Source organism: Mustela erminea, chromosome 13, assembly GCF_009829155.1.
Source record: "Mustela erminea isolate mMusErm1 chromosome 13, mMusErm1.Pri, whole genome shotgun sequence".
Lineage (NCBI taxonomy): Eukaryota > Metazoa > Chordata > Mammalia > Carnivora > Mustelidae > Mustela > Mustela erminea.
The window spans coordinates 728018-755519 of NC_045626.1; the positions used below are offsets into that span (position 1 = coordinate 728018).

At 48.5% G+C, this 27502-nt stretch overlaps 1 protein-coding gene across 4 annotated transcripts in view; it reads right to left on the reverse strand.

Annotated features, from left to right (window-relative positions):
* Positions 1 to 27502, reverse strand: part of ATP9B (ATPase phospholipid transporting 9B (putative)) — a 222078-nt gene that overhangs the window by 116501 nt on the left and 78075 nt on the right. For all 4 annotated transcript variants that reach the window (XM_032310715.1, XM_032310714.1, XM_032310716.1 and 1 more), the window contains 2 exons: positions 22823 to 22917; positions 9485 to 9565 (listed from right to left, as the gene is read on the reverse strand). In XM_032310715.1, coding sequence (XP_032166606.1) covers positions 9485 to 9565; positions 22823 to 22917 — 176 coding nt within the window. The remainder of the gene's footprint in view (positions 1 to 9484; positions 9566 to 22822; positions 22918 to 27502) is intronic.

The following is a 27502-nucleotide window of genomic DNA, read 5'->3' on the forward strand; positions in this document are numbered from 1 at the left end:
AAATCTACCAAAAATATAAAGAAAGACTAACACCAGTCCTTCTAAAACTATTCCAAAAAATTAAAAAGAGAAGGGACATCTCCTAACTCACTCTGTAAACCCAGCACTACCCTGATACCAAAGCCAGACAAAGACATGACAAGAGAAATAAAGATCAACATCCTTTCTGATCACTGGTGCAAAACTCTTATAATACTAGCAAACCCAATTTAGCAAAATATTAAAAGCATTACACACTATGACCAAGCAGAATGCAAGGTTAGTTCAACATGCAAACCATCAATGTCATACATTACATTAACAGGATGAAGAAAAAAACCACATGACCATCTCAACTGATGCAGAAAAAGCAAATAGTCAATATTCCTTTGTGATTAAAAATCAATAAATGAAGCATTCGATGAACTAGAAGGGAACCACATCGGTACAGTAAAAGTCAAACATGAAAGGCCACAGGGAACAGCATACCAGATGGTGAAAGACGGAAAGCATTTCATTTTGGGTCAGGACACAGTACTGGAATTTCCAGCTAGAGCAACTATGCAAGAAAAAGAAATAAAAGCCATGTTATTGGGAAGGAATAAGTAAAATTACTTGTTTGCAGGTTATCAACTTGTATGTAGGAAACACTAAAGATCCCACAGATCTCCCACACACAGTACAACTGCTTTACCTAACGATTGAATGCAGCAAAGCGGCAGAAACAGTCAACGCACAAAAACCAGCTGTGTTTCAGTGGTGCCCCAGCAAGGTTAAGAGTTAAGAGTCAAGAGTTGAGTGTCCAGCTCTTGGTGTCAGCTCAGGTCATGACCTCGGGGTGGTGGGAACGAGCCCAGTGTTCAGCCCCGGGCTCAGTGTGGAGTCTGCTTGAGGCTCTCCCTCTCCCTGTGCACCCCCAACTAAAATAAACAGATAAATCTTAAAAAAAAAAAAAGTCTTTACCAATGACAATCTGAAAAGGAAATTATAAGAACAATTCCACATAGCTTCAAAAATAATAAAATATTTAAGAATTAACTTAAGATTCATACAGTAAAAACTGCAAAACTGCCGAAAGTAAAGAAGATATAAATAAATGGAAACACATCCCATGTTCATGGATTGGAAGACTTAATGTTGTTAAAATGTCAAGACTATACCCAGAGTGATCTACAGACTCAATGCAATCCTTGATCAAAATCCCAATGACATTTTCTACAGCAATAGAAAGACCCTCCTAAAATTCCCACGGAATCCCAAGGAATGCAAATACCCCAACGACCCTGGAGGACCGAGAAGGGCAAAAGCGGAGAATCGTACCTCTTCATGTGAGAACTTCCTAGAGATCCACAGGAGCCCGAACGGCACGGTCCTGGGATAAAGACAGATGTAACGGACAGGCGGACTGAAACAAAGGGCCCAGAAACAAACACTTGCACGTATGGGGAAATAATTTTTGATGAGGGTGCCAAGACCTTACAGTAGGGCAAAGTCTTTCAACAAATGGTCCTGGGAAAACTGGAGATCCACATGCGAAACGATGAAGTTCCCCTTCCCTAATAACACACATAAAAATGACTCAAGGGACTCTGGGGGGCTCCGTTGGTTCATCGACTGCCTTCGGCTCGGGTCATGGCCCTGGAGTCCCTGATGGAGTCCTGCATCTGGCTCCCTAACCTCCCCCTCCTCATGCTCACTCTCTCTTTCTCTCAAAATAAGTAAATAAAATAAATAAATAACTCAAAATGAATCAAAGACCTAAAGGTAAAACTTAAAACAACAAAACCCTTAGAAGAAAACGTAGGACAAAAGCTCCATGACATCAGATTTGGCAGTGATTTCTTAGACATGTTGGATACGATTCCAAAGGCAGAGTAGCAAGAGAAAAAACAAAAAAATTGAACTTCATGAAATTTTTAAATTGTGTGCATCAAAAGACACTATCTGGGGTAAAAAGACACCCCAGAGAATGGGAGAAAATGTCTGCAAATCATAGATCTGACAAGGATTAACATTCAGAACATGGAAAGAACTCCTGAAAGTCACCACCACCACAAAAAATGTTCAAAAGTGGGAAAAAGACTTGAACAGACATTTCTCCGAAGACATACAAATGCCAAAAAAGACATGAAAAGATACTCAGTATCACTCGTCATCGGGGAGCTGCCAGCCAGAACCACGAGGACCCACCGCACTCAGGACGGCGGCAACGGTCAGGAACACGGGACACGGAGCATGCGGAGAAATGGGGCCCTTGCGCGTTGCCGGTGGGAACGTAAAATGGTGCAGCCGCTGTGGAAGATGGTAGGGCGGGTCCTCAAGGCATTGAAAACGGAATTACAATTTGATCCATAAATTCCACTTCTGGATACAGACCCCCAAAACGGAAAGGGGCCTCGAACAGATATCTGCACATCCGTGTTCGCAGCAGAATGATTCCCCACAGCCACCGCATGGAGGTGACCCAGTGTCCACGGACGGATGACAGGAGGGCAGCGGTGGCCTACGCATCTGATGGAGTCTTAGTGACCCACGACAGGTGCGGCAGCACAGACGGCCCCCGAGGACACGGTGCCGAGGAAAACGACCGGTCCCCAGCGGACAAACACGGCGGGATTCTAGTCCCGTGAGGTACTCTGCCGGAACGATCGCGGACGAGATGGGAAGGCCGATGGTGCTTGCCGAGGGCCACACGGAGCCGCTACGGGGCCGAGCTTCAGTGTTCTGAGATGAAAACAGTGTGGGGGGGGGTCCCCGCACAACATAATGTATTGTATTTACTGCCACTGCACTACACATTTAAAAAATGTTTAAGATGGTAAATTTAATGTTACATGTATTTTACCATAACAAAATGAAAAAAATTGTAAAGCATATGGGAATACTTTAAAAAATGAAATTATAAGTGGAATGAATGCCTTTAATCAATTCATTTTTAAGACATTTAACTTTGATATAAATAAAATAATTTTAAATGTGCATCAAACCACTCTATGTTCTATTTTTTTCAGGTAGCAAACTAAAACTGTATCTTTCAATATGTAACTTATGAACAGCACGGCACCCCCAGAAAAGTGTGGAATATGACCACAGTTAAATTGTAAGTTGATCCATCAACCTGTATCACAGAATATCCTCTCCTCACCTTTTGCTAAGGACAAGGGTTTTGCATTTCAAATGTACATATATTCACAGGAGAAAAGAGCGTATCTGTGAACATTTAAAATTAATACATACCTATCTCTACAAAGGCAACATTTGTATTTAATTTTTCTTTAAAATTATTATTACACTAGATATTTTTCATCAAAAGCAAGCTCACAGAGAAGCTGCAGGTTACGGACTACTGTGTGCAGATCTCGGGCGCGACCACACATCACTATCACAGCAGCAGGAACCACACACTCTGGCTTCCTCTTACAGCTTGTACATCACATCTGGGAGCTTTCTGCCTTCATGTGAAGTCATGGTCTCTACAGCATTCTTGCCATTTTGGTTACGGAGTGTTTCTCGAATACGAACTCCGCGAGCCCAGAGCCCCGCCCCTGGGGCAGGACAGATTTCGGGTGTGGTGGCTCACTGGCCGCCTTTCTGTCACGCACCGAACGCTCTGCTGTCCCGAGTGGCATGCGTCTCTCTCCTATGATGATCTCTCCGTGGAAAAGTTGTATTTTAAGATCAAAGAGAGATAAAAGTATCTTGGGAAGGAAGAAAGAAACCCAAAAATTTTTTTAAAGATTTTATTTTCTTTGAGAGGACAGTGAGAGAGCGTGAGCGAGGAAAAGGTCAGAGGGAGAAGCAGACTCCCCGTAGAGCTGGGAGCCCGATGCGGGACTCGATCCCAGGCCTCCGGGATCATGACCTGAGCTGAAGGCAGTTGCTTAACCAACTGAGCCACCCAGGTGCCTTCATCCAACCATTCTGAAATGATATAAATTCTGGCCATTTTTGCTAATTACTTGGAAAACAGTTGCTAGATACTTGGTTCTCTGATTCAGCTGTGAGGCACAACATCTAAACCGATCCTGACGAGTTTCCAAAATATTTCCACTAGTATTGCAAACACTGATCATGGGAAACGCTGTCATTCACCCGGATCAAAGAAAGGGCTTGGCACACAGCGGCCCCGTGGGCAGGGGACAGCAGGAGCAGCCGCTGCTCAGCCTCGGGAGTCCAAGCACTGGACGGCCAGCGGGGACCGGCTCGGGCCACACCCAGCCGCGCACGAGGCCGTCAGCGCGCCCTGGAAAGGAAGCTGTCACTCAACGGATGAGTCGGGCTTCGTCCTCCGGGGGACGGCGACGCCAGTCAGTGTTCAAAACTCAGGTGGGCGCTGTTTCTCAGCAGTCAACTCCTTTGAAGAACAGAGAGGTACTTAAGGTACCTTGCCTCAGGTAGACCCCGTGGGAAGAGGGGGCTCACCGTACTCTTCCCAACATGTACTCGACACCGAGCAGAGCCCACAGCCCGCCGCGGGAACTGGCGCCAGGAGAGCTGAGACCGCCTCTCACTGCAGTCATCCCTGGCCTAGTGCCAGAGCCCAAGAGGGACACACACGGTGACACGCAGCGCGCCACCAGCACACAGCCGGGCGGGCAGAAGTGCAATGGTTTCAGCGAACGGAAAAGAAAAGAAGGTCTTCCGCGTGGGACTCTTCAGCTGGGTCTGCTAGTCCAGGAGCTCCCCAGACGGCCCTCGACGAGAGGCTCCGTGGACGGACGGCGCCCACGCGTACAGCCGAAGCTCTGCGGCCGGACACACACTCGCGCTTTCTTGTTCGTCCCGCGCGCCCTCCCGGCCGACAGCGCGCGTTACAGCTTGTCAAGTAAAGTACGTTATACCCCGTGCTGCACGGGGCTGGAAGCACCTACTGATAATTACACAACGGCATCGATATACAAAATACGAAGGAAAAATATTTATATAGTTAATCACAAAAAAGGCTCACACTATCCCCATAAAAATGTGTTTACGGGAAACAGCGTGAAGGGGAGAGTGAAGACAGCCGCATCAGGGCTTCCATCAGAAGGGAAGACCATCACTAGCCACGTTATTTTACACAGCCTCACTGCAGCGGCGGTCACACCCTGGCGAATTTTCAAGCACCCAGCGTCAGATCAAGGGCCCGCACAGCGGCTAACACGCCACCGTCACCCTTCAGTGCACGGAAGGTAGTTCCAGCACCACGCCCCGGGTGCTCCAGAACCACTCCCGGATTCGTCCACGGGAAAATGCCAGGCCAGGGAGCTGTCATTTGGTCCCTTTCTTTATAAAGAAAAGCAAAGAGGTAACAATTGCCTGAGGAATAAATAATCCAAGAAAACAGAGTTTTCCCTTTGACTTTTAGGATTTTATAGAACAAAGCATCAACCTTCAAGAGAGAAATATGTGGCCTCTATGCATCAACTGTTTAGTGCTTGTTTATACCTGAACGGAAAAGTCTAACTTCTGATCCCCGGAGCGACGGTCTTAGAATCCAACTCTGACCACCACCGCTGCACAGAGGACAAGCTGTGCAGACTCACTCCTACTTTCCAGACACAGTCCACATGGCTTATCTTCCAGGTGTCTGTGAATCTAGGCGTTACAGCCACAACCCAGCAAACGGAGTGCATAATTTGGATAAAAACCTGCCAGTTGCTGACTCACGCTTACCATTTCAAGTACGAAACAAATACAAAGATTCTCTAACATGAACTCTGACTTATTCCCATGTATCGTGGCAATGTCCGTGCTCCTCTCCCGGCCCCAGACTGTGAGCTCTGTGACTACGGGGCTGACCCAGACCTTCAGAGCGCCGAGCACAGAGCAGGCACCCAGAACTGCCGAGGAACTGAGTAAATCAGAGTAGAAACACGTGGACGCCCCTTCTCTTTGCACTCCACAGGAAGCCAGCGGTCGGCTGCACTTGAAGCCTCTGGAGCACCCCTTTAGGCCAGCCTGCTCACAGTTGCCCATCAAGTGACCATAAAAGTGCAAATGAGTATGATGTTCTGAGTCTGAAACTCTTCCGAGGGGTCCCTACATACAGACATTTCAACATGAGTAATGCATATCCTTTAGTATAACATTTCCCCACTGTGTCAGACTCCAAAAAATATGGCATTAAAAAATATACGTGGGGCAGCTGGGTGGCGCAGTCCATTAGGCATGTGGCTCTTCATTTCGGCTCAGGTCATGATCTCAGGGCCACGAGCCCCGCGTCCCGCTCTGCATTCAGCGGAGAGTCTCCTTGAGACTCTTTCCGTCTCCTTCTGCTTTCCCCCCACGGCCCCACCTGGGCACTCTCTCTCTCTCGTTCTCTAAAATAAATAAATAAAATCTTTTAAAATACGTAAATACACACATATTATAAGGCTTTTTAAACTGCAAATAAAAGGTTCAATACAATTTCGTTTCAGAAATTTAAGTTGGTTCTCCCATTACTTTTCTACCACTATTTAATCCTGTCAACCCATTTTGTCTATTTCTAGCACAATTATGTATTGAAGGAGCACAGTATGCAGTTTCTTTTCAATTCTGTAATAACAATGATGGACTTTAAACATTACACTTTTTCTAATATCAAGAAAATTATTGTAAAAGATAGCTCTTTACCAGTCTCATAGAGTACAGAATAAAGATTGGGAAGATGGGCAAGAAATTATCTCTAAGTAACTTTGTCTCTGGGCTTCCTTCTCCTTAATGTTACACAGTCTGCACCGATGAAATCTGCTTTGGGGAGGGAGAAAGCCAAACCATTTGAAGCTATTTTCTCAACAGTGCACCCCTCCTAACAAACAAGAGAGCGAGGCTTTTTAGAAAGGGGGTATTTGGATCGGAGAAGACCTGAACAATGATGAATGAGCTACGGTTTGCAGAAGAAATGACAGGAAAAAGCGCATATGAAGAACATTAAGTGGGAAGGCGATGTTAAAGGCCTAGGAACATGGCTAATAGTTCAAAAGTGGCTAGTTTTAAACTTCAGGGAGAATTGCTGGGTCCTGAATAATAAGCAAATCAATTCTATCAATAATAATAATCATAATATGAATCATTGGTCTTACTCAGAACGTCATACAGTGAGCAGCCGAGGTGACCCTGACATTACGAGGTAAGCAGAAGCAGACGTCATCCACAATGTGCGTAATTAGACTCTGCCCAGGCCACAAAGTACGTAATACGTGTACCGGCACAGGACGTCCGAATTCATCTACTCTGATTCTGATTAATTACTTGGGCTGATATACAACGTGTATTCTCTCTCTCGTAGCTCATACTTAGAAGAGGAATATACGCAGGTGTCACTTCTTTTTTTTTTTTTTTTAAGATTTTATTTATTTATTTACTTGACAGACAGACATCACAAGCAGGAAGAGAAGCAGGCAGAGAGGGAGAGGAGGAAGCAGAGTCCCCGCCGAGCAGAGAGCCCGATGTGGGACTTGATCCCAGGACCCTGAGATCATGACCTGAGCCGAAGGCAGCGGCTTCACCCCCGGAGCCAGGCGTCCGGCTCCTTCAGATGCTCACTTGACACCCCGTAGCTGACCTGATGAATCCCATTTCCAGTTACAGACCAGTTACTTAGCATGGTTTTTCTTTTCCTTCTGGTTTGAAAGACGTACACAAAAATAAAGCTTTTTCTCCGTAAGTAATCCAGAGCTCACTATGAACATATTTAAAAGGAGTGAAATAAAATCCTGTAAGGAACAGCAAACAGAGACCACGCGAGGCCGGGCGGCGGGCCTGCACCCATCGAGAATGCGCAGTGACTCACGTGAGGCGAACGGAACTGCTGCGAACTCCAGAGCCTCGACGGGTCCAAACCCTGAGACGAACTCCTGGGCCCTCTCGTGGCTCTGGAGCCGACTGTGCTGCGGCGCTGCTAGTCCTCCCTTGCGGACACCGAGCGACTTCCCTCTCTCCCTGTGTGCACGAGCTCTGGGCGGCCGAGCTACCCCCGCACCCGGCCTGCATGGTCTGGGGAGGCCGTGGGCAAATGCACGTGACTGCCTTCACGCCAAGCAAACCAGAGGTCGAGAGGACTCTTGTACATAAACCAATATCGCAGTCTCTCTTCTAAGCTGGAAACCCTGAAATGGCTTCTTCTTCCGACAAGACCTCCAGGATGGAGCCGGGCTACCCTTCCCCCGCACCTGCACGCTCACTCACACACAGTCGCACGCGCTCGGCCACGCACACAAGTCTCGCACTGTGTGGACTGGGCTTTGCAGCCTGGCTGTGTTCAGCCACACTCCTGCTCCCTCGCACTGACTCAGTGGGACGCCACACACACACGCACATGCACACGTCTCCAACTCCTAGCAGGTGATAAGCAAGAGAAATCCGCGAAACAGAACGGAAGAAAGTACTACTCTAAAACATTAATAGTGGCTAAGTTAGCAACTTTTTTTTTTTTTTTTTAAGACTTTATCTATTTATTTGACAGAGAAACAGAGAAGGCACAAGCAGGCAGAGCAGGCGGAGAGGGAGAAGCAGGCTCCCCGCTGAGCAGGGAGCCCAATGCGGGGCTCGATCCCAGGACCCCGGGATCATGACTGGAGCAGAAGGTGGACGCTTCACTGACTGAGCCACCCAGGCACCCCCTCGGTTAATAACTCCTAACTATTTTTACTAAGGAAGCCCTTGGGTAAGGCTTTTTCTCAAATATACTAAATCGTCTTTAATTAGAAGATGCTCTTTTTCATAAATATTTTTATACAAACACACAGACCTTGGGTTTTCTCCAGAACTCACTACACACTGCCTCGTCTCCCTCATGGAAACCGATTCCGTGAGCACCTTGAACGTGCTGTAACTGAAGCACCCGTAACAGCAAAGTCACAGAGCGGTGACTGACGACCACCTCCTCTTACAGGCACCTCATTTCACTGCCCCATAACGTGCTCACGGTCTGGCACTAGCAAGCGCTTTCTCAAACGATGACAACTGCTCGCTAATCCCGGTCCGTGAGCAAGAGGGAAATGAAGCAGACAACCCGGCAGAAATCTGCAGGAACGAAAAGTAAACGACAGTCGCATATTAAAACCCTTCAAGTATCTTAAGGCATTTGTAAGATCACTCTCCGCTGTTACAGTCAGGTTACTGACCGGGGAGTCACCGGGGAGAAGGGGTGTGAAGCTGTAGTGAAACACGACGACTGTGCCCAGAATGGCACAGAGCACACACGTGTACGTGAGCAGACGCACAGCCACCCGGTCAGCACAGAACAGGTGACGACACGGCCGCGACAGTGAGCTCACTACCGTCCCGACTCACACCGGACTAGCGAGGGTACTTCCCCTTGCTAATAAGACTTTCAGGGAGAAGGACCGTTTCCGGAGAAAGGACACGGAACGAAAACTCGCTACCGGGTGTGCCCCACAGGGACCGAGGGGGAAACATTCTCTAGGCCTTCCCTTTTCAGTTCAAAGCTTCTGTTCTCATTTATTCAAATTTAAGGCTTACTGTTTCTAACGGATGCACACAATGGATATATCTGTATTTAACAAAAGATTTAACTTACCCTGGTAAATGTGCCTTCAAAACTATGAATATCCAGTTGTGGCTTCTGAGCATAAACATAAGCACTGATTGAAAAAAGGTCCTGGAATAGAGAACATCAGAATTAATTACATGGTCATTAGACAAAACTACTTGGAAATTTTTCAGTCACCAGCTAATATCTTTCGTATGTTATTTACCAAAAGTGATGGTTGGTTACCCTGGATCTTGTGCGCCAACACTATGTTAGGATGGAAGGTAACTAAGGAAAATAATGTTTAAGCTCAACAGAGGTGTGGCAATTTCTCCTGGTTCCAACAGACTGCTGCGGAATGACAGGTGTGTGCCGAGCTCTTGGGAGATGCTCCAAAACGCCGCACTGCCTGGGGCTGCCCCAGAGTCCGAGTTTAAAGGTACACCTCATGGAGTTTGGTCATACCGTGTATGACAGGGGCATTTGGAAGTTACACAGATACCCAAGAATTCAGTGGGATTTAAGTAATCCTCACAATTCCACTTAAGTTCTATAAAACAATTCAGCAAATTCCTAAATTTATTTGCGTGTTTTTTCTTCTAAAGGTGGCTGTATATGCTATAAATCATCAACTTCCTTAAAGCCATGAACATACTGCATTTCTCCCACGTGCCTGAACCACATCCCCACGATCTAGTTTACGAAATCGTATGGGAAGGCTTTAACCACTCACACTTCACAGCAATTTTCCCAGAACTAGCTTTGAAGTAGGAAAAAAGTGGTTTAGGTCACCCCACTCACAGGCAACAGATAAATGCTTCAACAGTAAGTCCCCAGAGATGACATTTAAACACCTTATTTTAAGACAATTTATAAAAGTACATCTGCTGATTTAGAAATTTTAAGTATTTTTAACATTGTAATTTTACTTTCTCAGTGTTCTAGAATTCACTGTTTATGCGCCACACGCAGTGCTCCGTGCAACACGTGTCCTCCTTAGTGCCCACCACCAGGCTCACACATCCCCCACCCCCCCCAAACCCTCAGTTTCTCAGAGTCACAGTCTCTCACTGTTCGTCTCCCTCCGATTTCCAACTCCCGTCTCCTCTCCATCTCCCCATGTCCTCCGTGTTATTCCTTATGCTCTGCAAGTAACTGAAACCACATGATAATGGAGTCTCTCTGCTTGACTGATTTCACTCAGCATCATCTGCTCCAGTCCCGTCCGTGCTGACACAAAAGCTGGGTCTTCATCCTTTCCGACGGAGGCATAATATTCCATTGTATATATATATGGACCGTATCTTCTTTATAACTCTATGTAATTTTATCAAAATATTGTTATAATAAGTGAAAATGTGTTGGTAACAAATTTAAATTCTTTAATGGTGCATGATTATTTTTACCAGGAGATCACAAAGAATTTATAATACTCAAAAGTTCCTCATCTGTGTGGCCTTTAACAACACCAACACCCACACGGGATTCTGACTACGCTGCCCACCAGGCAGCCCATGGGTGAGTGACTTCCCATTTCCTCTGAGTGGCGATCCCCACGTCCTAACGCGACCAGCGTGTAACCAACATTAGGAGACTCCGAGGCACACAGGCAGAAAGCCCGACTGAGTTCACACAGGGAGGCGGCCGGAGAGCGACCGACTAAATCTGACGCGTCTGAGTATGTTCCAAACTGATCCGTGTGGACACGAATGATGCTCTTAAGCGGGTGAGTCACATCCATGAACGGAGATTACTCATACTGAAGCCTTGCAGAGTAAACTATCAGAGGTCTTCAGTTCTAGATATTTCAGTCATGTTTGAAAAAAATATATGCTTAATTGGCTATCAGAAAGCTGGGCAAGTAGAGCGTTGTACCGAAGTTTAAGAAATCGGTCCTTACTAACAGGCCTGAAATTTAAAGCCGACCCACACCAACAAGGAGGTGAAGAGCTCCAGCCGGCTGTGCCCCGTGCTCCTCGCCAGGGCCACGGCCAACCCACCCCCAGGAGCCGGACGCCGCAGGGCCCTGGCCTCCGCGCGGCCCGCATTTCCAGTCTTGCTGACCGAAGATGAGGACTGCCCTTGCACTTCCCCAGTAATCTGCGCAGTAACAACAGGCATCCGAAGTACGCCTGAGAACCACTGCAGACGCTCTGCTGGGAAGGGAAGGAGACTTCTCCAAGACAAGGAACATTCTGTCACACAAATACAGGTTGGACGCGACAATCCTGTGACTACTGAGAAAAACTAGTGGAGATGGAGAAACCTAGCCGCTCAGACAAGAACTTGCCAGCTGCAAGCTCACCGGACAGCAAGGTAACAGCTGTGGACGGCAGGCCAAGCTGCTGTCGGAACAGAGTGGGCTTCCCAGCGCGTCATGACAGACAGGCCCCCCCGACCCCACCCACAGGCCCTCCGTGGAGCATGGCGTTCACTGCACGGCCTGGAAGCCACAGCACCTGGAACCCTGCACTGCACTCTAAGCTGGGCCCGACGCGGCTGGCCAGGGCTGTTGCAATCATGGCACGATCAGCGCCAAGCTGATGCAGGAACAGGTTCACAAACGGAGCCGGTACCGGCAACGGGGGCAAGAATTCAGACCCCCTGGGGCGACATTAAGCATTAAAACAACTGGCTGCTGGCTGGGTCCCCTGGGTTACCCCAGCCACCCACAATCAAGGGCCCATACTCTGCCGGGCGCTAGGAAATTGAACTGCTCTGGGTACCGACATGAGACCCCTGTTCAACGCTCCAAGAGGGAGGAGCCCGCACCTTCCTGGTGACCCCACCGCAGCCCCATCTGTCTCGGGAGTGCCCGGCTGCCATTAACCTGAGCTGGCAGTCCCGATCCGCTGCAGTCTGCGACAGCGGACCACGTCCCTGAACCTGTGTCCCTCACCTGCCCCGTGTGTGTGCCTACAGTGAGGCAGTGTGATTCCTAGGTGTTGCTGCTCCAGAAAATAAATCATCTCTTCCGGGCCACTCCCTAGACAAATGATGGGGACAAAGCGGAGGTGGCCCCATGAAGCTGCTTTGAAATGGGCCGAAGATTCAGATTTCCTCCTGACCAATTCCTAAACATGATGGTCTTCGGCATTCATTTGTATAACAACGTTTTCCCAGACGGGAGCCTGGCTGACTTGGTCTCGTAAGGGTCTGGCTCCTGACGTCAGCTCCGGTCGTGCTCTTGGGGTCATGGGATCAAGCCCTGCACTCGGCTCCGTGACATTCTCTTTCCTTCTCCCTCGGCTCCTCTCTCCCCCCGTCCACACACACACACTATCTTTCTCTAAAGAAAAAAATAATTTCCTGTAAAAAAATGCTCTGTGCTTCTTTAAGGAAGATTTATTTGAGAGAGAGACAAAGAGGGCGAGAGAGACGAGTGGGGGGGGGCAGGGCAGAGAGAGAATCCCAAGCAGACCCCTCGCCCCGTCAAGCGTGAAGCCCAGTGTGAGGCTCGATCTCATGACCCTGCAGTCCCTCGATCCCTTGACATGAGCCGAAACCAAGAGTCAGACACTCAACTGACTGAGCCACCCAGGTATCCTAAATGCTTTGTGCTTCTTGGATAAAACTCTTTGAGCTGAAAGTCTGGGCTGACAACGTGAGGACTCCCGGGGGCACAACACTGGGGAGGAGCCGAGGAAGGAGGTCACCTCTGCTTCTCACAACTGCTGGCAGGCTCTCCCGTCTAGCAGAAAACCCTCCTGCTGCCAGTGACTGGCATTTGAGACTCAAAAGGGCTTCCGGGCCTAGAGCACATCTGGCAGCTTGGATTTGAAACTTGGACTTTTGGTGAACGGTTGATAGTACTGTCTTCACGGCCAGGGCCTCTATAGGGCACGCCCAGCAGCAGGCATGCAGACTGGACTCACCGGCTGAGTGAGGTCCCAGAACAACAAAGCTGCTAGCACGTCTCCTGTAAAGACACTTGGGCCAAGGCAGTGGGCTGTGCAGAAACAGGAGCACGGACTTGAGTAAGGCCTGCTCACAAGCAAGGCTGGCCCTTGGCTGGGGTCTAGAGATGTGGATGGCAGGAGCATTCCCACCATTCCCAGATAAGAAGGACTGCCTGTGCCTGACCGATTTACTCAAGCCGCGTGGTTTATACCGAACACCTGCTTCCTTCCGGGAGTCTGGCACCTTCGCGTGCACCCAACAGAGGAATGCCCCATGGCCTCTCCTGCCCTTCCACAGTAGGAACCATCTCACTTGTGTTCTCGTAACGGCTGCCGCGGGTATGCAGGGTGTCCTGTGGGCGTCCACCAGGATGGGCTCGGGAGCCGTGCCCCCGCTTCCTCCAGAATCACCCCAGTGCCTTGACTGGGCTATCTGTGTTCCGCGTCCCATCGCTGGAATAAACCATGGTCATGAGGAGAACTATGTGCTAAGTCCTGGTTGGGGGAGTCCTCCTAGGGAATCATTAAAACTGGAGGTGGTCTTAAAGGTCCCCCAAAACAGAGAGTTTACCATTTTTATAGTTCTCATTTTCATCTTTTGTTATTTGTTTCATTTGGGTTTTGCCTCAGAACGAATGTTTTAGCACGCTACCACCCTTAGAAAATCACAGACTTGAAGGCATGAAGACCCAGAGGCCCAAGACGGGAGTAACCAGAGCAGCTCAAGAGCAGCAGGGGAGGTAGAGACCTGAGGTGGGAGAGTGCCCCAGAGGAGCCTGGACTCTGGCAGCCTCTCACCCCGACCCCACACGACCCACGTGCAGGGCGGGTTTCCAGCACCCCAGCTGATGGAAGTGAACAAAGACCCCAACTGCACGGAAGACAGAGGTTGGAGTTCAACTTCAGCCCCGTGAACTACCAAGTAGAACCAAACCAAACACAAAACAGTACTCTTCAGAAGAACATAAGCCAATCCAGAGTGTCTACAATTTAGCATTAGAAATGTTGAGGACACCATCCCAACCTCTAGACACACGAAGACATAAGAACACAAGGTTGAGATTCAGGAAAGAATTTAATCAGGAAAGACTAATTCTGAGATGACCAGATATCAGAATTAAGAGACGAGAATTTCAAAGCAGTTTTAATATCTCGAAGAATTAAATGAAAAATTCTCCTAAAGAGTATACAATGGGAAACCACAGCACAGAAAAATAAATTATAGAATTAAAAAAATACAGTATTTGAAATAAATTTATTTTTATTTAGCTTATTTATTTTATTTATTTAAACTTAACAGCAGATTGGAGATGACAGAACAGAGTCAGTGAACTGAAGAAAGACCAAGAGATAACGAGTCTGAAGGCACAAAGAGAAAAAGATTTAGGAAAGGATACAGCTGCATGCCACTGACAGGGTATCAAGAGATCTAACATGCTTACAATTGGGTTCCTGGAAGGAGCGGAGAAAGAATGGGGAAGGAAAACTATTTGGAAAAAAAAATGACTAAAAATATGCAAAATGTGCTGACGGCCCAGACAGATGCAAGAAGCCCTGAAAACCCCTAGATAGATGAGTAAAATTTAAAAGAAAGATAGAAAGTCCCATTGCTAAAAAACCAAAGAGAAATTCCAAACATACCAGAAAAAATAAATATTACACACAGGGAACAACAATCAAAATAACACTGATTTCTCATTAGAAATAGTGGAAGCAGGAGAAGTGGAACAAAATAGGTAGATGCTATGGGGGGGGTCTGTCTTCCAAGAATTCAATATTCAGCAAAAATACCCTTCACAAAAACAGGAGAAATAAAGATAGTTTGAGATAAATAAGAACAAGAATTTACTATTAGCAGACATACACGACAAGAAATGGTAACATAAACTCTTGAAATATTATCCAGTACCAATTCAGTCGTTAGAAGGGAATGGTGAGGAACGAAAGTAATACGTAGCAAAAGAAAAACAAAAATGCTGTTTCTCCACCCAATTTTTCCTTAAAATACAGGTAAAACATAGGAACAGGTCATATGCAGACACACTGCACGTGAGACGCCTGTGAACGCACGGAAAGGTGGAGACAAAAAGCGCACAGTGCGCCGTCCGCAGAAAGGCCAGGCGCGGTGAACAGACCCATCCAACAACAAGGTTCTTACGCTCCGTGTCAAGTGGCACAATTCTAACTTTTCACAACACACTTTCAGTTAAACACGTATTAGGATCTCTGGCAACTACAAAAGAAGCGCAGAGAGGTCTGGCTAAAAAGCCAACAGGTGAAGCAAACAGTCCGTCCGTCGTCCAGACCTCGGCAGCTGTGTCTTCTACGAGCTCGCCTGTCCACGGGATCTTTCCTCACAGCTTCTGTTTGGACTGTAATATCCCCTCAGATTTCTCAAAATATATTAGAGATTTGTGTTCCCTCTCTCCTACTCCTGGACACCCCGATTCACCCAGCTTTGTCTGATCGCCTCTGCTCGTGGGAGCCTCGAACGGCAGGCTGTAGGTCATGCTCGATCACTTAGTCCTTCCCAGAAAACAAGCCACGGTCTAAAAACGATACAGCTTCCTTCATTTCTAGAAAACAACTATTCTGCTGTTTACATTGCATTTATTTCCTACTTTACTGTAGCCGAGTGGGGAGCACACAAATCTTCAAGTGGCTTAGGCTCACGAGCGAGGTGGCTGTACCAAGCCCAGAGGGCGCCTTCTGCTCTGCGGGCGGCAAATCCTCCAGGAGCGCGGACTGCGACGTCTGCGTGCGCACCACCCAGGAGGCAGTACCTGACGAAATCAAAGAAAGTCACCGGAAAACGAACGGAAGAGACGGTGCGGCAGAGACCCCTCCTGCGGTCCTTCCTGACTCCTGCTAAAGACAGGGCTCCCGGGCCTTCGAGGGGCGTCCGGCCCCGCCGGACAACGCACGCTCCGCATCCTTTCCAGCCAGCTCTGGCCGTGTGGGGCTATGGCGGGAGGGGGGCAGTCACGGGGCAGGCGAGTCACCGAACAATGATGACACAGCTGCCCGCTCAGCCTTAGACCACCCAACTCTGGACTGTCGAGGGAGGGGAAAAAACTTCTCTCCTAATCTGTGGTGCATGGGTTCAGGAAACAGAAACCGCTCCAGATCTCAGGAACGGAGAGGGATTTCACACATGGAGTGACGTCCTTCCAAAATTACAGGAAGGGGTTAGACTCCTGACAGAACCTCCAAAAATGACTCTCAGAACATAACCAAAACGGTCCTCCATGGGAAATGCCTTTGAACAACTGAGTTCAAGACACATCCACTGAGTCCGACTCCAGGGCGCACAGACCACTGGCCACACAGCACCTGCCACTTCCGCCCATGACAGGGAGGGCGGGCCCTGCCAGCAGAGAGCGCCAACAAGGCAGAAGGAGACCCCGTCCCCATTCCTGCCCTAGAAATTCTTCGCGAGTCTGTTGGACTTGGGAACGCTCATTCACACACCTTCATCAGGGCCTGGAAAACACAGACTGATGAATTTTCAATTTTCTAGAGAACAGAGACGCTGTACTGGATAGAGCCACCGCGGGTCTGCTACTGCCGTTCAGAGAGTAGACGTGAACTAATAAAAAGTTATTTTCAAGTTAATTAAGTCAAGCTGGTTTGCACAAGAAAAAGCACATCACGTAATGACGTGGGCTTAGGGAAAACCGCAAGCATGTTCAATAAGCAGCCAAGCGACTCCCGGGATAAGGCAGGGCTGAGAACCCTGTGTCGCTCGAACATTACCCTACCGGAGTGTTTCTAAAGAAATGAAGCTCTCGCGTGACAGACGACCTTTCGATCCACGGAACAACTCTGGCAACAGCCCTCATCTCTGCATGCACATGAACATTCAGAGGAACGCGTTTCGTCTAGTGTATCAGACATCAAATGACTGAATAATGGCACAATAATGAGATTGTCATTCGAAGCTTTTCACGATAATTTAAAAATCATTCTGAAGTTTTCAATAATGTAGGAAAGCCTCTGCTATTAGGTCAAGGGCAACATTTGTTCGCATTACTTAAAGGTCATTAAAATACATCCTTAATCATAACATGTGGTTCATTACAAATAAAATTGCCTTTCGTTCAATAAAACTAATTAAATGTAAATGGTATTGTTTACTGCTATATGGATCTTTTGAAATAAATCAGCAAGTCATGATTTATTGTGACCTCATTGTTGTTAATAAATTCGCCTGATCACAAAAGCCAGAGGCGCGTTTCCCGAATATCTATGGGCGCCCGCAAAGCACATCTTCTAGCCGCCTGCGCGGCAGTGACAAGCCCAGCCCGCCGCCACAGGCCTGAGGCACAGTGACTGTCAAGTAGCTTGTTTCACATCATCAGACCAGGGGCTCCAACGAAATCAGAAAGAGCATTCCTGGTGGCGCCCTTGGTTCTTGAGGAGCAGCGTGAAGGTTTACAGGCTGACTCCTCGGCGTCATGATGCTTGGCTGTTGATACGCACACTGGGAAGGACACCGAATGTCCCCAAACAGTTGCCTCCGAGACAGAGCAGTCCGCATGAGTGACAGGGGACGAGTAAACTAGTCAATGAAAAGCCAAATTGCCATGCCTGAATCCATAAAGAAATTAGAGCTCTTTTTCCTATGAAATCTATACATATGTGCCAAAGTATATGAAGCTACAAATTTAATTTAATGAACCAGAAATTCACTTAAACTTCCTTTTTTTCTAGAATATACTGCTTATTAGTTTTATGGTCATATCAAAACTGAAAATGTTTTCATTTACTAGTTCCTTTATCTAAACTGTAACTCACACGATCAAAGTACACCAATCGTAACATTCAAAAATTACCCTATGTGAAGTATATACTGTACCTTTGTAACTGTTTTTGAAGTTGATACACATCTGTCATTAATAAAGATGAAGAAAAGATCCTTATAATATGGAGCATAATAAAATGTCACTTCCTGTGGACCACAGCAAAGAGGACACCCGACGGTCCAGACGGTACGGTGGGATTTTGACTTCTTCTAAGACGTAACTTACCGCTGTGCAACCTGCACACCTGCCCCTGTCGAGGACAGCGGCCAGCTGTGGGACACAGCCACCGGCTCCCCTGCAGGGTGCCCGGCCCTGGCCTCCACCACAGGACGCTCCAAGTTCTGCACGACTGTCGTCACCTCGGGGGCGCTTACTCGTTCGTGAGCTTGGGCTCTCCTTTCAGACACATTCGTTCACGTTCCCTTCCGCACTCAGCAAACTAAAGCTGCTACAAATGATCGCCTAGCGCCAGCCTTCCCACCTGTCCCGCCCGTGACTCTGACTCCTTGCCAAGGAGACTCTGACAGAAAGACTCGGGCCGGGGCCCCCATCTGTGCACAAGAGCAAACAGAAACCCTCCCGAGTCCGTGACGACTCATCAAACACCTCTCAGCCCTGGAGGGTCCGCTGAGGGTGCTTCCGAGAAGAGCAGGACACAAAGGAGAAACACAAAACTGTGAAATAGCAGGACCGACCCCTGGGTCGGCTCAAACCCCACCAGGAAGCCAAGAGGCAAGAACGTGTCATGATCAACGCGAGTCCTCTTCAGAGACGCAGGAGACTGTAGGCCAGCTGTCCTCAGTGACGCGGTGACAGCACAGCCTGATTTTGCCCCAAGAAGAAAAGCAAAGCGGACAGAAAGCACGGCCGGTCCGAGTGGATCTCAGGAAGAGCGGAGAAAGGAGGGGCCGGAGGGCAGATGCGTGGGCGCTGGCACTGTCAGGCCGTGTCACATGACGGGAGACAGAAGGAGCCGCTCGCCACACCCCTGCGTAGGAAACATGAGGTCTGGCCAGGCAGAGGACAACCAGAGAGGCCAACCCTGACCTCAGAGATGACACAGCATGGGGGACAGGTCAAGCCCAACCAGCCAGTTACAGGCACCTTTGAACAACCAAGAATTTCTAAGGTTGTGCCAGAAAGATCAAGCCCTTGTACTAGGATTACACCAGCATCACAATAAAGGGGGCTCCAGGCCGTCCCCAATAAAGTTTAAGCACAAATCAAGTTTATTCACAAGCTGCTAAACTAAGAAAATCAACGGTTTTGAAAAAAGAGAAAATACAAACACTTAGAATATTGAGCATTCAATAAAAAAATTACCATACATGCAAAGAAGCAGGAAATTGTGACCTGTAACAGAAGAATAATTAAAAACTTAAAAACTGGGCGCCAGGTGGCACAGTCAGTTAAGCGTCCGATTCTTGGTTTCAGCTCAGGTCGTGATCTCAGGGTGTCAAGACTGAGTCTCATGTGGGGCTCTGCACGCTTCCTCTCCCTCTACCCACCCACACCCTGCCCACACGCGCATACTCTCTCTCTCTCAAATCAATCTTGAAACAAAAACAAAAACTAGACACAGACACAATGGAATTAACAGATAACAGAGACATAACAGAGACAATGGAATGAACAGATAAAGAATAAGTAGTATAAAATGCTGGAAGACTTAATGTCTAAATGAACACTGAAAAAAATTATTTAATTTAATTTAAAAAAAAGATTTAAATGAAAGTATGAACACATCAGGAAGGAAAGAAAGGTAGCTAAACAGTAATAAAAATGAGGGAACTACACGGAGCTCCCAAATATTAAAAATATAGTATTTAGAATAAAAAATTTGCTGAATGATCTTAATAGAAGACTAGATACTTCAGAAGACAAAATCAGTGAATTCAAAAACAGAGCAACAGAAAGGACCAAATCAAGTCACAGAAAGTAAAGAGCAAGGGAGCTCAAAGACCAGCGGAATGACAAGTGGCATAACACACATCTTGCTGATGACCCAGATGGAGGGTTTCAGCAGAAAGGCATGAAAAATAAAGCCTAGACGTTTCTGAAATGGAGAAGAAAAAACCAAGAAACTGCAGATCAGAAAAGTCCAACAAATCGGGGCGCCTGGGTGGCTCAGTGGGTTAAGCCTCTGCCTTTGGCTCAGGTCGTGATCTCAGGGTCCTGGGATCGAGCCCTGCATCGGGCTCTCTGCTCAGCGGGGAGCCTGCTTCCCTCTCTCTCTGCCTGCTTGTGATCTCCGTCAAATAAATAAATAAAATCTTTAAAAAAAAAAAAAAAGAAGTCCAACAAACCTTAAGCAAAACAAATCAAGACACATATACCAATTCTTGAAGAAGTCATCACACACACACACAAATCTTAAAAACGCCTGGAGAAAGAGACAGATAAAGAGGAGACAACACACAGTATAAGGCAAAGCAAGGGCCACTCTGAGACGGCGGACAGAGACAAGGAAAACTCTCAGAAAAAACCTTAAAAACCTCTTCCAAAAATGAAGGTGAAATTAAGACATTTTTCAAGGAAAAACTTTCATAATTAATCTAGCAGACTTCTCTTACAAGACATACTGAAAGAAGTTCTTTGATTTAAAGGAAAAATTAACTGAAAGTTAGATCCACATTCAGGAAAGACGACTCCGAAACTGTGTAAATGTACAGAAGTAGAAAAGAGGGTTTTTATTTTTTTAATACCTTCTTAACATGCTTGACAACTCTTTTTTAGAAGATGTATTTATTTATTTTTGGTCGGGGAAGGGTAAAGGGAGAGGAAGAGAGAATGTCAAGCAGACTCCCCAGTGAGCAGAGTCCGACAGGGGCCCGCTCTCATGACCCCGAGACCGTGACCGGAGCTGAAATCAAGAGTCAGATGCTTAACGGACTGCGCCACCCCGGTCCCCATGTTTGACTACTTTAAAGAAAAAAATATATATATTCTACAGTGTGGCTTACGACATGCGGAAGTAAAGTATATGACACAACGACACGACAGAGGAGGAGGACGTGGAAGTCCAACTGTGCAAGTTTCTTAAATTATATACAAAATGGTATAATACCCTTTGGAGAAAGAGAACAGTAAGTTAGTAACACATACTGGAAACCGCAGAACAATCACTACAAAATAGAACTACTGGTTAGAGCCAGTAATAGTACTTAAAAATCTAAAATAATACCTAAAGATGGAAAAAAGGAACAAAGACATGAGATAAGTAGAAAATAAACAGCAAGATAACTGCCTTTAACTCAACCATTATTAATAATTATGGTAAATGTACTCACTAAACATGGAACAACCGTCAGAGTAGTGAACAAACAGCATGTGCTTGGGTTATGATAACAGCAAACCCACTTCATACATAAAGAAACAGACACAGTAAACATACAAGCACAGAAAAAGATAGGCCGTGCGAACACCAATCAAAAGAAAGCCAGAGTCACTATATTAGGACAAAGTAGAGGTCACAACCAAGAACGACCAAGAACACCCCACAAATACTGAGCAAAGTTCGGCTCATCAACAGGGCAGGAGAATTCTGAGTGTGCACGGACTCCGGAGCGGTGCTTCGACGTACACAGGACGACGGACAGAACCCAGGGGAGAAAGAGTGTACCTTCCAACTCTTCCTTCACTAATTAAGAGAACAGATGGTAGAAAGCAACTAAAAATATACAACACTTAAACAACATTTTCCACCAACCTGACCTGAAGAACACTCAGAGGCTACCCACAGAACAGCGGAACGCGCTCTGGAAATAGGCCAGAGCCTCCTCCACTGCGGCTTTGTTAAGAGAAGACGTGAGCTGCCGGGGGAGATTCTCGGTGTTGTGACAGATCGCGGACAGTGCGGGGATCTGGTAAATACTGTTCTCGCTAATGCCACCTCTTGCCTGTTCCCCAGGAACAAAGGGGCACTGGGCGAAGACCACGCGAGGTGCCTGACAGTGTCCGCTTCCTTCTCTCTCGGTCACAAGACACAGTAACATTCCCCCTCCTCCTAATCGAAGAAGGTTCTCTATTGTCCCAAGAACAGCAGAGTCGACGTGCCCGTCTCCAAAAGGAGGCTAATTTCATCTAGTTCCACAATCTGCCAAAAGCAATGGAAACCAGCCTACCACCGAGTTAAGTCGGTTAGCAAAAATATACTCGTTTGTGGACTCATTTAATCCTGCCAAAAGTTCTCAATCTTAAAGATTATACTCAATCGCAAGGTTTAAAAGTAAAAACCAGGAGGAAAAGGAACGCAAGAGAAAAGAAAAGAGGACAAAGCGTCAGGCCAACAGGAACACTGCAAACCACACCGAGAACAGGTCACGTGCCAAGACACCACGGAAATTATTCTGCTGTAATTTTCAATGACCCTTTGTTAGCAGTAAAAGAAGCGTGTTTTTTTTTAAGATTTTATTTATTTATTTGACAGACAGAGATCACAAGTAGGCAGAGAGGCAGGCAGAGAGAGAGGAGGAAGCAGGCTCCCCGCAGAGCAGAGAGCCTGATGCGGGGCTCGATCCCAGGACGCTGGGATCATGACCTGAGCCGAAGGCAGCGGCTTAACCCACTGAGCCACCCAGGCGCCCCTAAAGGAAGCATTTTAAAAAATCAGTGCATTTAAGTCAGCTGCCCGGGAAGGAGCGCGACCGGCGAGACGATGTTGGAAGCCCACGCGCACTCACCCCGAGGGCCGGCAGCCTCTGCGTGCAGCTCACCGCCACCTTCAGCTTCCAGTCGGTCTCACCATCAAGCTGATCAGTTCGAATAAAACATGAACCTGGGAAGGAGACACGAAGATTCCAGAGTTACAGGTGCTTGAAGGCCACAAGTGTGCGGCACAAGGGGCGAGAACAGCATGTCCAGGAATCTGCATCAACAAAAATCCTCAGAAGCCTTTATATATTTGATTCACAAACAAGTGTGCTGAGAAGATACAGGTCACTAACTAGTCACTTACCTGCTATGTGGTGTCCTTGCCTACGGAGGCTTAATATTAGTAAGTGTTTCACTTTGGAAAAACTACTTTGATCATTTGTAACTTTAATTCATGTTTTAGTAATGAAATAATAATACACAAAAATACCCACGAGTGCGCCATAACTCTGCGGATAAATCATCTGATGTGCCGCCGTAAAATGTGTGTTCAGTAAGAAAAGCCCAGCGAAAGTGCCAAAACACAGGTAAGATCTACTGCCATACGAACCTATCAAATTCGAAACACGAATAAATATTAAGCAACAAAACTCCACGCACCCTTTGACCACACTATCACAGCACTTCTCAGAACCTATCCTAAGACAGAACAGCCAGGACACGAAGTGACACACATACAAGATGATCCAGCACCAGGACTGGTCGGAACCCAAGGCTGAGAGCGGATCGTGGAGAATCAGTGAAGGGAAGGGCACGCGAGCAGCCGCGTCAGACAGCAGGGTGGAGGGCAGAGCCCGGACAGGAGACAGGGAGCGAGACAGGGAGGGAGATGAGAAACAGCCTAGTGTTCACCGTCCACGATCTGCGGGGCGGCCATCGGTAAGGGAGGGAAGCAAGATGCCCTGCCGCAAGTACCACCGTCTGCGGAAGAGCCGGGCCGGGGCAGGGGGTTGGGGGGAATGTGTGGGTGTGGCCACGGGGGTGGCCTCTGCAGAGGGAGGAAGGTGGGAAGGGGCTGTGTTATGCTGCTCCCTCTGAAATCACACATGCTTTACAGACTGGGAAGAGCCAATTACATCAAACTTTTAAAAAGGAATTGCTAAAAACAAGCATATAAAACAAAGTATTAGTGTCATCACCACATGAATTCAAGTACCTTAATAAAATTGTCACAGAAAGCCCATAAGCATCTGTACGTCTCGGTGACTCAGGACAAGTACCCTGTAAACAACTTCGAGACCCACACACCGCCCCCCCCCCCCCCCAGCACGACTATCACTGGCCCTCCTTGCTCTGGTCTGGAGTTACCCCCAAATGTACACGCTCAAGACACCACAGCTGAGCCTTGTCCGCTCTGGGTACACATTCCCGTCACTTCATCCGCAGGCCCTCCCCGGTGTGCGTGTCACTGACTGCGCACTCACGATCCAGGCCAACCGTCTCCCCTTCCCCTACGGGACCTGGGACCCTGGCTCCTGCACCCAGAGCCCAGCTCACACTCCAGGGACCTTCAGCACTGCTGCCCAGCTGCCACCGGAGGCACCATGTCCAGGCGCCGCTCTGCTTGGACACCAGCAGCCTCTGTGCTCAGGGCCCACATCCGTGACCGCAGTGCCGGCCGAAGGAAGTGGGAGAGTCCGTCTTCCCTTTTCAGCTTTCAGCTAGAATAAACGTCAGCAGAGGCCTCTGTTCTTTGGATTCGGTCCGGTCGCCCGCTGAAAGTTCCTGTAAGAAAGCACTGCTCCCTTTTGTGACTCATCCAAGAATGAATGAATGAATGAACGATTCATTCATTTCAAGACAACGAGTTGCCCCCCTGCCATCCTTAGGAGAAACCCAATTAGGCCTGTGTGTGTGCGTGCGTGCGTGTGCGTGCCGCGTGAGCTGCGTGAGCGAGAAGCTTCCCCGCAACACCACGACTGTCACGACCGAGTCTCAGGCTGACCCACTGTCGGGGGAGGGGATCTGACTTCCGAGTCACCACACCATAAAGGTGAAAACATCCAGCGTTCCCCGGAAATCAGTGTGCGCGCGAAGAAACAGGGCAGCGTCACTGCATACTTATAAAGGGGGAAAAGGGGCGCCCGGGTGGTCCAGGTGGTCGAGAATCTGCCTTCACTAAGGTCCCGATCCCAAGGTCTTGGGATCGAGCCCCACACTGGGCTCCCTGCTCAGCAAGGAGTCTGCTGCTTCGCCCTCTCTCTCTACCCTCACCCCTGCTTATGATCTGTCTCACAAACACACACTCTCTCTCTCAAATAAATAAAATCTTTAAATAAATAAAATAAAGGAACAAAAAATATAAACAGACACTGTCTCCGGAGAGTATGTGATGTCGGATCTCCTAGACACAGACAAGGCTGAAAGATGCTCAGAAGCTGAACAAAGATGTAAGGAAAGTCAAGAAAACACACTATGAACAAAATGGAATCAATAAAGAGGGAGAAAACAGTAAAAAGAAGAAATCCAAGAACTGACAAGTACAGTAATCACAATGAACAGCTCCCTGGGGGAAGCCAAGGGCAGAAGGAAAAACCAGCAAACCCGAAGACAGGACAGAAATGGTCCAGCCTAGGACGGGAGAGCAAAAGAACTGAAGACCGCGGCAGAGACGGAAGGGCCCGTGGGCCTCACCGCCTGAGCCGGCACGCGCCGTGGGAGCCCCCGCAGGACTGGAGCCGAGGGCACGCAGAGACCGCCTGGAGAAGCACTGACCGCAAACGTCCCAGCCGCGGTGAGAGACGTGCCCGTCAGCATCTAAGGAGCCCAGAAAGGCCAAGTCAGAGGAAGTCTGACCCACTCGGAGACGCGCTACACCCAGACTTTCAAGACAAGATGTGCCGGGGTGAGGGGAGGGGTTGTGGCGGGCCCCCCCGGCATCGGCCCGGCACGCTAGCTGATGGGGGAAACTAGCTGCGGCTCCCTTATCCTGGCTCGTCAAAACCGGGCGGAGCCCCTGCCTCTGAGCAGGAGCTGGTGAGCAGAAGGGAGGCCCGGTCCCCCGGCCTGGGGAAATGAGCGGCGAGCGTCATCTTGCAGGGTGACGCCTCGGCCTCAGTCTGGCGGGAGCAGGGAGATGGGGCCAGCCCCTGACTCCTCGGCCGCGCCGGTCGCAGTAGAAGCTTCTTTCCCGTGGAGTCAAATGCTACAGAATCCATCTGTTCCTACCGAGAAGATCTCTCAAAAATATTAAAACAATTACTCTCAAAAGAAAAATAACTGAACACTTAGGGATTCTCTTCAATGACAACAAGAAAGTCCTCTAGCGTTTTTCAACCAGGAGAGATTTTGCACCCTGGAGGGCACTTGGAAACGTGTGGGCACACAGCTTTTAAACCTGGCAGGGAAGGGGCTGCTACTGGTATCTAGTGGCCTGAGGCAGCAGTGCTGAGCCCCCAGCGCCTCAGAACCGCCCCCCCGCCCCGGGAAGAGCGACGGGTCCCCATGTCAGCAGGCCCAGGAGAGGCCCCTGTTGCGGAGCACGGCAGGAAGAGCCAGTCTGGGGCGGAACACTGGCTCTGACCTCACTCGGCAATGCTCCCCGTCCAGCTGCCTCGCTGCGCTCAAGTCGTCGTCTGCACGGCGAGGGGAGGGGACCGGACCGACCCGAGAGCCATGTGGACACCACAGCCGCGTGGAAAATCCACTGCAGCCGGCCTCGAGCGCCGTGCGCCAGGAACTCCCTGGGCTGCCGCTTTCTCAAGTCTGGGGAACTACTGCAGGCAGCCGTGTCAGGATGCACCTCCCCAGAGCCCAGGCCAGGACTCCCCTCACACAACGCCCCAACACGACACTGGGTCTGTGCCAGCCATGCTCTCCCTGCGGCCCTCCGGAGGAACTGCTGTTCTGCACGCACCAGGAGCCTTTTCGTGCCCTCCTACTACTTCTCCCACCAGCCAATGCACTTCCAACCCATCACAGCTCAGGTCCTGCAACGTGTCCCTGAGAGTCCCACACCAAGGACGCCTCCAACCCTGGCAGCTGTGCTGTGCCGCGGGCACCGGTGCCGCCAGCACGATCCTAGGAGCCTCCAGAGCCCCGCGAGACGACTCGGAGTCATCTCCCGTACGGAGGGAAGTGTTCGCAGGAGACCTCTGTCTGATTCCACGGCCTCTGAGAGACACCGCTCAATACGTAAATACACTCCGTTGTGCATTACTTGTCGGAAGACCTACCATAAGGAGAGTATTTTACACACTGCTTTCACTAACAAGGAGTACAAGAAAACTTGCAATGGATGTTATTTTACAGTTGAACAAATTTCAAAGTTGATTTTACTCCTTTTAAAGACCTGCATGTTTACGTATGTGCGCGTGTGGGCCTGTGTGTGTTCTGATACAGAAGCTAGCACAGAGGGACCGGATTCTAGATTCTGTCTGACACGTACTTTGAGACGTCAGTGCCAACAGCTCTGCTCTCGGTCTGCTTTCTAACACAGAAAGCAGGAAGAAGGGAGCCTCTTACACTGCAAACATCCCACGTTTCTCGGTGAAAGCAATGCCGGGCTCTGGAAGCTTACTGGGCACTGGAAGCAATACAGCTGTCTTCAAAGAGGACACGCTTCGCTCCGCTGTTTTAAAAATTCAGGGCAACAGATCTAGGACTTACCCTGGGGCACAGCCTGCACTGCTAGCCTCGCAGTAACTGATCGGATTTAAACAGAGCAGGAACTGTGGCAAGAGCAGAAGTACGGCCAACGTACCGGACCT